Source organism: Hippocampus guttulatus, chromosome 5 (assembly GCF_054856545.1).
Source record: "Hippocampus guttulatus isolate MCC_2025c chromosome 5, RoL_Hgut_1.0, whole genome shotgun sequence".
Classification (NCBI taxonomy): Eukaryota; Metazoa; Chordata; class Actinopteri; order Syngnathiformes; family Syngnathidae; genus Hippocampus; species Hippocampus guttulatus.
Window position 1 is genome coordinate 6,543,513 of NC_141265.1, and position 9,180 is coordinate 6,552,692.

The 9,180-nt window shown below is 42.1% G+C and overlaps 1 protein-coding gene across 2 annotated transcripts; it reads right to left on the reverse strand.

Moving 5' to 3' along the window:
* Positions 1 to 268: 268 nt before the first annotated feature.
* Positions 269 to 8,539, reverse strand: lztr1 (leucine zipper like post translational regulator 1). Of its 2 annotated transcripts, none has more exons than XM_086112239.1 (19): positions 7,968 to 8,539; positions 7,838 to 7,900; positions 7,711 to 7,767; positions 7,552 to 7,631; positions 7,352 to 7,460; positions 7,123 to 7,206; positions 6,986 to 7,043; positions 6,763 to 6,902; positions 6,483 to 6,684; positions 5,562 to 5,672; positions 5,239 to 5,331; positions 5,071 to 5,166; positions 3,829 to 4,000; positions 3,374 to 3,543; positions 2,511 to 2,794; positions 2,290 to 2,439; positions 1,563 to 1,668; positions 1,379 to 1,459; positions 269 to 975 (listed from the first exon to the last, which is right to left on the reverse strand). In XM_086112239.1, exons 1-19 carry the CDS (start codon positions 8,117 to 8,119, stop codon positions 859 to 861), a joined length of 2,325 nt encoding a protein of 774 aa, XP_085968365.1. In that variant the 5' UTR covers positions 8,120 to 8,539; the 3' UTR covers positions 269 to 858. The 2 variants fall into 2 exon arrangements, with proteins under 2 accessions (XP_085968365.1, XP_085968364.1); XM_086112238.1 differs by having other exon boundaries at positions 3,829 to 4,003; positions 7,968 to 8,537.
* Between the last annotated feature and the right edge of the window lie 641 nt (positions 8,540 to 9,180).

The window sequence follows — 9,180 nt, forward strand, 5'->3', positions numbered from 1 at the left end:
ATTTTTTTTTTTTTTGGAGAAACAAAAATCTCTGGCAAAATCTTAAAAAAACAAACAAGGATTTTATCCTCTCAAGCCAATAAGCACTGAGTCAGATTATCACCCACCACAGTCCAGAAACTAAAACGCCAGAGGGTTGTGATGAATAGAATTTAAGGACAAATGTTGCCCATTGTCATCAGGTAGCGGTTTATACAACATGTGTAATAATCCATTGTATAGCAAATCTAAGAGTTCATAACAGACAGTCGATTATTTTGTCTATTTTCTTTCACATAAAGATTTATTTTTTTGATACAGTACATTTTAACTCACATGTGCAAATATGTATTAACAGATATATGGCAGCTTGTTGTAACGTCAGATAAACATGGGTCATGTCTAATAGTAGTGGTTAATATCACACACGGCTATCAATAACATTTTTTTATAATACAGTATAGCACAAGACAATATCAAGTATATGATAATATACCAATTGTAATTGTGTACGGTAATAATGCTGATCCAGCAAATACAAATTACACAGTTTGGTAGTTCCAGCTGTTAAGGGACATGGTGGGAACAATTTTATGGTTGATTTCTTTTGTCAGGAAAAATAATAATTTGCCCAAAAAATATATATATAAAAAAAAAATCCAAGAAAATTGGACCAGTTGCTCTATACAAAATAAATTAAATGACTTAACGCAATGATATGCAGATGAAAGAACAAAGCACCTTGCTATCAAATGAATGCGGCATGTGTGAGATGAAAACATGCAGGGTGCAATCAAAGTGAGGAATGGTATGGAGATCTTGTAAACAGTTTTTGGGAAAAGTGGACTGAAATACGAGTGTAGGTCTCTTGCCATCCTCCTAAATGTCGGAGCCCATCTCAGCACACTGCTTGTCTGATATGTGTGTAGCTAGAGACTCAATGATGTCCAACAGCAGCAACTGGCTGAGGGATCGCAGGTTGGGGAGCTTGGATACCTTTGGAAGGGGAGGAGGAGAGCAAAAAATTAAAAAAGGGGGGAAAAAAAAGACGATAGTCAAACAGAGCAAAAATAAAAGAATAAACGGCACTCTATTTGCTCATGCTAAAAAATATGAAGCAAGCTGAACAAAAATGTCAGTGACGAGGGTTGAGCGTTTTTCTGGATAACCAAACAATAACAACTCGAGAGGCGCATTCGAGCCTCGTGGATACGCGAGGAGGTGCTTGTTCAGCCGGCCGCCCTGTAAACACTCTCCTTCTCTACAGAGGAGATGGAGGCCGCTCCACTAGCAGGCTAACAGTGTCAAGTCTCCTGCAAAGACGACGTGACTGCAAGGTTAGCTCAGCTGCGGCGAGTGGGCAGCAAGCCCCCAGGATGCCAGATATGAGCCCACCCACCTTGATGAACTGGTGGACAATTATGTGGAGGCAGTGCTTCTTCATATCCAGAGCCTGCGTTTTATCGGCCGCCTCCAGAATCTGCAGAGGATGGGGGAAAAAAAAAACACGTCACATACATACAATAAGCGGTGTTGTCCATTCAGGTCACTGTGCCCTCTGTAAAGCCCTCATATTCAAATACCTGCAAGACATTTTCCACAGTGACATTCATCTCCAGGTTCTGCTTGCAGTAAGCCTGCAACCTGTTATTTGAAAAGCCGTAATAATATGGCGCGGCAAACAGATAACTGTAGAACAAAAGGTCAAGGAAAGGACTCAATAACGCTTCCATTTTGATTATATCACACTACATTTTGACAACCCCACCTGGGGCCATTGTTTGCGGAGGTGTAGAATTGTAAGAAATAATAAGAGATGTTTGTAATATTTTTCCCATGTCATGTAGCTGTAGTGTAATGTAACGAGTAGAGTAACATTTTCAGCATGACAGGACATTTTGTTTCACTCATCTTTCATCTATAACTGCTTCAAACAACAAAGTGTAGGCAGAAAAGGGGTTAAGATTGCACGACTGGCTGTGTCTTATGTGTTGTGTTGTATTATTTTGTCATTTTGATGGCGGCGCGGGCACCCGCAGCGGCTCCTCTCTCTTCTGAGGAAAGAAATTTCATATGTTGCACACGTAGCACGTTTGACAACAAAGTTGACTTGAACTTGAACTTGACTGTACCATATTAGAAAGTTTCCATAAATGACCACTGGATGGTACTATAGTCACTTTGGGATATGTACTCTATTCACCCCAATAAAAAAAAAAAAACCTGATGAGGTTTCCATCCATTATTTCTTCAGGGTCTGGTACAACATGCCACTAAATATGAAGAAGGATTTGGGTTTGACAAGGATACAGAGAATCTTCCGGAGGCATGTTGACGTCTCCATAGTAGATGTAGCGCAGCATGGACTCGAATGCCTGCTTACTGGGAACCATCTCTCCAATGGAGATATTTACCTGGCCGTCCTCTGGCATGAAGGAGCGGAACATGGCCTCAAAATAACTGAGGGTACATGGAGTAAAGGTGATGGATCGGTGAAAAAAGACACACCCCCCCCGCCCCCGGTTCAGTACCTGGAACGAGCCGCCAGTATGGCTTTATGAGCAGGTCGGGGGTGTCCATCCAACAGCAGAATGATGTCACAGAACTCCAGGCCCCCTCCTTCTAGGTAAGCCTTCGTGTCCTGCACCAGGGAGGTCCCGATGTCCACAGGTTGGTCTGAGTACAGCCTGGGAGGCGGCTGCTGCTTGCGTCGGACTATCTCCACGATCAGTGGCGTGGAGAGATGTTCAAATTCCCTCGTCATGATCACCTGGTTGAAGTGGGATTCCTTCACCACAAAATTAAGGCAATGTTCCTGAAGGAAAAGAGAAATGGGAGTGAATAGGGCTTCGTCGTTGCTGCCTCTTGCTATGTTTTGGATTTTAAGTGTTCGTATTTTGATTTTTCTGTTTTAACATTTTTATACCTGCGCATCTGAATTTAGAGTTGCATGCCTTCAGTGTAGAACAGAAATAAATACATGAACAGTGGTAAGCTCGACTTAGGGGTGACCGGTTAAGTTTTTTGAAATATGAGCCGTCGCTTGGCCAATTTTCTGCTTTGACTTGCAAACAATTGCGCAATATTTAAATCACTTTTGCGTTTGTCAGTTACCTTCAAGTGGGATTGACACTACCTGCAGAAAGCAGTCTTTAGCTCTTATTTGGAGAACAGCTGGGTTTGTTTTCATAAATTTCAATGTAGTTAAAGCCTGTGGCGAGCTTGAAATATTTGGGGATGAATCAAATCATTTTTATATGGTCTCTTTGGAAAGCAGATTTTCACCTATCGTGGATGGCAAGAAACGGATTCACGATGCCGTTTTGAGGAACCGGCTGACAGGGTGATGAGATTACCAGCAAAAACCAGCGGTGGTCAGGTCAGTAAAGAGTACCTTCAGCTGGTCGAGTTGGAGTTTGTTGGCATTTTCACAAACGCTGAGCACGTTCTGCAGGTCGACAGAAGCCTCAATGTACTGAACACACAGCTGCTCCAAGCGGGAGAGCTTAAAGCTCAGGGCCAGTTTGTAAACATCCATGATTAGGAGAACATCCTGAACCTGGCCTGCAAATAGAAGAACAGTGACTTAACAAATTGAAACCTGTTCACAAAAACTTCATCTGAATACAATGAAACGTCTAAAGATGAACGCCGTGGAGGATGTCGAGTCAGGAAATCACCCACAATTTTCTGGAAAATATGCCTTTAAAAGTGGGGCAAAACATCAACATATTGCATGACCCAGTAAGGTTATTTCAAAATCGGAATAATTCAGAGGTCAAGAACAGATGGTGCTTATGATTTTAGAAACGCCACCGTTATATAAAAAGATGTGGACAACAACGCTACCTCTGCGTGGGTACTGGATTTTGTCTGTGTAGAGAAACTGCATTAAGACTTCAAAAGGTTGCGCTTCTGCTTCCCTGATGGACACCTCCAGCATTGGCTGTCTGCCTGACGGCCTGTGAGTCCCTCCACCATTGGCCCCTTCATCGCTCTCCTCACAGCTGTCCTCTTTGGTCTTCTAAGTCCAAAAAAAAAACAACAAAAAAAGTTTGTACAGTCGTAGAGGCAACATTTCCTCTCGTTTAAGTACGCATGAGGATGTACCCTCTCATGTCGATCTGCACAATCTTATTATGAGATCCTATCAAAAGTTCTAAGGAAAAAAAATCCCATACGAGTTGTTTAATTTAATAATATCTTCATCATTGTCGCTAACACTACGTTGCATTGGATTGAATGGTGTTTCTAATATTTTGGCAACCTTATTTAAACGTGAGGGTCAACACAGCACACAGAGTGATGTAGCGCAGTCCCTCTAATTGCATATGTCAACAAAACTGAAAAAAGAAATTTTTAGTTCAAAGGTATAGATTATAGCACAGTAATTTTAAAAAAACTGCTCGATTACAATTATCACCCACATGGAAAGCGTAAGTGTGTGGTAACAATTTTAAAAGTGCAGTGGGCCTTATGTTGCCCACGGCCTGACTTTGCCCACCCCTGGCTCTATTTCGTGTTAATGCATTGAAATAAGTGCATGCATTGTTGGAGTGTATTTAGTATTAAATAATGATGTAGTTCGTTCATTTGAAGTCTTTGTTTTAAAGTTCTGTACACAGTATTACAATCTGCAATGCCACGCAGAATCAGATCTAGACACGAGACCTAGATTCGCTATCCTTGTGGTCATAAGCATTCATTTAAATGTGAAGTCAGAGCAAAAAGCGTATTGAAAAGCCAGCCCACTAGAAGGAAAAACCTGTTCAAGAGATGTCCAGTTATTTTCCTCTTAGGTCAGCATTTAGGCCACCGAGCAGTTTGTGAGACAAACAGTGGCCATGGCTTTGCTGTTGTGATTGTGTGCTCTCTGCTACAAAGGAAATACATCAGCCCGAGCATCTTGGCTTCCATTTACACATGCAGACTCCTTCATGGTCACTTCTAAAAGTCAGCCTATGAAAACCATGAAGGAATGTGTTTCATCGAAGTCTTGCACTTTCATTTTATACGCATTCATGTCTTCATCGAGTATTGCTAGTTTTTGGTCACCCCCCCCAAAAAAAAAATACCCTGAAAGCTTCTGACCTGTCGCTGCCTTTCCCGAGCCTGCAGGATTTTCTTGCGCAGCCACTGGCATCTCGCGGTCACGATGGCTATATGTCCCAGAACTCGTTCTTCCCGCTACAACAAATTTGTTCATTCACTATTGAGTAACTAAATGACGGCGATATTGCGCATGAGAGCTTAACCCACCTCTCCCAGGATGAACTCCACGTCACAGAACTGATGGTTTTCCCACAATTTGCCATAGTCTTCATGGAGAGTGCACTTGGGATAGCATGAAAACTGCAAAAGAAAGACAAATAATCATGAGGAAACTGATTGATTAGAACAATGTAAGTCAAATCAAGTGCATTTTCTTTATATAATGCCAATTCACAAAGAGATGATTTCTCCAGGCACTCTACATAAACAGCAGGTACTGTATACAGGACGACAGAGGAAAAGGAACACTTCCACTCAGGAAGAAACCTAGAAATGCCCCGAAGACAAGCAACATATGAACGCTTGCCCACCTGAAACCTGTACATCTCTCCACTGCGAACATTGTTATCCACGGTGCCTCCAAAGATGTACATGGCGTCTTGAATCACGGCGGCTGCATGGAAGAGTCTTCCACTAGGCATCTGAGAAAGCAAGGACACGTACAGTAGAAGAGAATTTCAACTCATGTTAGAAAGTCAAACAAACATTTCTGGACAATATCTGTCGGTTCGGGTCAGTGTGTGTTTTTGTTGGGGTTAGAACCTCAACAAAAACACAGACTAAATTTGTGTAACAGTAATCAAACAGCAGTAAACATTTTTACACTTGTATGACAATTCAGACATTTTTAATGCTATTCAAAACTTGCCCTGCACAGTTAAAAAAAAAAAAAAAAAAAAAGATTATTTTTCCATGCAAAAAAATGTATCCAAATTTGAACAAATTGAAGGATTGTGCTAAACCTTTGAGGTCCGACTGAGATAAGGCAACGTGTATCATTTCAGGACAGGTCGGGAAGCACGCACGTACGCAGTAATTCGTTGCATCAAACGTGCATCTAAATGTCGAGGTGATCCTCCCCAGCAACTGAACTGCGACGTCAGGTGGTATGATTCCCCCCCCCCCCCACCCCGCCGCCATTCTAACTCATTTTAATATCACCGCAGACCGAAAGAAAACTAGCACAATGCATATTTAATTTTACTATATTCATTTTTGTCATCTTCATCCTCAAGTTCTTCATGCATGGGGAGTTTAAAAATATGATGTGATGTTTTCAAAAGCAACTTTTCATCAATACATTTACTCTATTTGTCCCAATAGCTCGAAAAGTGGGTCGTCATAACCTTGTGAAAATATGAGAATACAGAGCCATTGTAATAAAACATCTTCTGATGCAGAGCCGGGGCGCAGCATCAGTGATGGTCCTTGAGATCATTGAGAATTCATACCTCACTGTCCAAGCTGGGGTGGATCACCTCCCAGCTCTGAGAGTCCACATCATAGCAGTGCAGCTCGTTGGGCAGAGTGTTATCAGCAGCGCCGCCAAACACGTACAGGTGGCGATCGAAGGCAACCATTGTGTGGCCATAACGGCGCTGTGGAGGTGGCGGAGAGCCTCGTAGTAAATGTTCAGTGGGTATACGCGTCCACCTGCAGGGATGGCGTTTGGAACATTAGCAGCGGTTGTTGTGGGTGCAAGTTACATTCAGTAGTATTGGTTCAGCTCACATGTGGCCATTAAACTCAAACTGGAAGAGGTTGTTTGTTATCTTGGCCCCACTCTGACCCGAGAACACAAACATCTTGTCCCTGCAAACAGCTACGGGGAAGTTGCAGCAAGAAGGAGGAATCTCACCACTCTGTTCGATCTGAAAGTGACACAGAAACATAGATGTCAGCATATTAGAGTCAAGGGTGTGGGCTCAAGCATAAGTGATGCTCATAAACTGGCCTCTTCCCAACATGCATGCTCCCTGTCCTGCAGGCTGATGGTCCACATGTCATTCAATCTACAAGGAGAAAAATAGACATTGCAATTACACACATTGCTGTTATGAAAAGGCGCCAACACTGTGGAATCAAACTTACCTGGCATTCCCGTCATAACCAGCGAATATCCACAACTTATCACTGTAAACTGTTGCACCGTGAGCAGAGCGGGCCACTGGCAAGCTAGAACACACAACAGAAGGCATGCAACAGCAGCGCTTCATGTAACCATAATTTAAGTATTTCCCCATCGTTGCAAACAATCGACTGAAAGTTTGATCACTACTTCAATCAAATATGGACAAGTTAAATACATTGTATACATTACCTGCCCTCCACTTTCCATTCAGTCCACTGTCCTGTGGCAAACTTGTATTCAAAAAGATCATTTTTGTTTTTAAGGTTTGAGTTGGAGTATATGTCTCCAGTATATCCCCCTGAAATGCATTTGAAAAAGATTCATCAAGATTACATATAGTATATTCAACATTTGCAGACACTGGTTAAGAAAGGAGCTGTCAGGGCTACCAAAAACAAACATGCTGCTGCCGTAGACAACAGCTGAATGGTGATAGCGGGGAGCAGGTGGAGTTCCTGTGGTGAAGGCCCTGCGGAATATATTGTAATCAATAGTCACATTTCACATTTTATGATTTGATGACTCATTTTAATTGAATCATTTCCTACCGGCACCATGAGCAGTCCTTCACATCAAAGCGCAGCAAATCATTCAACATGTTCTTGCTGTTGAGAGACATGTCATTTTAACATGATTGAATGTAGCAAAACATAGCGCTGTCAATGCCTTACTCACCCATTGTCTCCCCCAAACACGTAGATAGCATCCCTATATGCCACAACAGTGTGTTTGCTGCGCCTGCACAAAGTAAACCAACAGACACGTTTTGATCTGCTACTAGCACATTTAACTTGTCAGCACCTACCTTGCTCCAACAAACTCATCACACGGAGGCAGTCTTCTCCAACGGTGAACAGTCTCAAAAGGACCAAAATTAAGTGTCAGATATTCCACGCTGTCTGAACAACTGTGGTCAAAGTCAACACTGGGGGCCACTTTGGTTGATTTGCACGACATTTTTATCTCCACTCATCCAACATGAGCACGTATCAGGGCCAGACATCTGCAGCGAATGTCATTATCCAATTGCAGAGAACGAAAACTTCCGGCTAGCTGCTAGCTAAAAGACGATGCTAAAAAAACAACTGCTAGCTGCAAAGCTAACGTGAAGGTGCAAAACAGCGACGTAAAAAAAGACAATTCTATCAACATGCGTGGAAGGGAATTAACCGATAATACAATCTTCGTCCGTTTCGTGTATTTGTTGGTATGTGGCTTGAGAAATAGGAGCAAAAATTAGCACCACTAGAACTAGCAAGCACGAGAGCTGTCATGAGAGTGCACTGCACAGTCCCCCGTCACGCCCCCGAGATTGAATGACGTCATAGCTCATTACTACCTCCAGTGGTCAATTCCGTTATGGCTGAAAATATCACTGCACACCACCAAACAAACATGTCTCAAAACGTGCACTGAAACATTAGTGATCTCTTCGCAATACACTCAAAAATGTACTTACTCAATGTGAAATATGGTCCTGTTTAATTGAGCGCAGAGCTGAAATACTTGCAGGAAATAATGACTGTTATTTTGTTGAATAAATGGCAACAGGTGGGTGGATACACATTTTATGGCTTGCCCTTCATACCAATACAATTACAATTAAACTGTGCAGGTTCAGTTAACTATTGCTGTCAAGTGGAAGAGCTTTTCATTGGTACTACTGTATTGGATGAAATAGATGAACAAAGTTTCATTGTTGGTAGTGAATAAAGAAAGATTCGTCCACCAATTCAATGATATGGGAAATTATCCATAGCATACTAGATAAGCTCTCAGACACAATACAATATACAGTATATATATATATAGTGTGTGTGTGTGTGTGTGTGTGTCTGTCCCAAGTGGCCGAAGCCTGGGCACAAACCCACAAACCCTGAATAAAAAGTGTGGTATGGGTAACACGAGTGGGACGTAAAAGGATCCCTGACTTGAATGAAATGTTCAAACTGTTTATAATGTTACAGTGGCTTAACTTTTTTGAATCCACCGCAGAACATTTGATAAAACCTCAAACT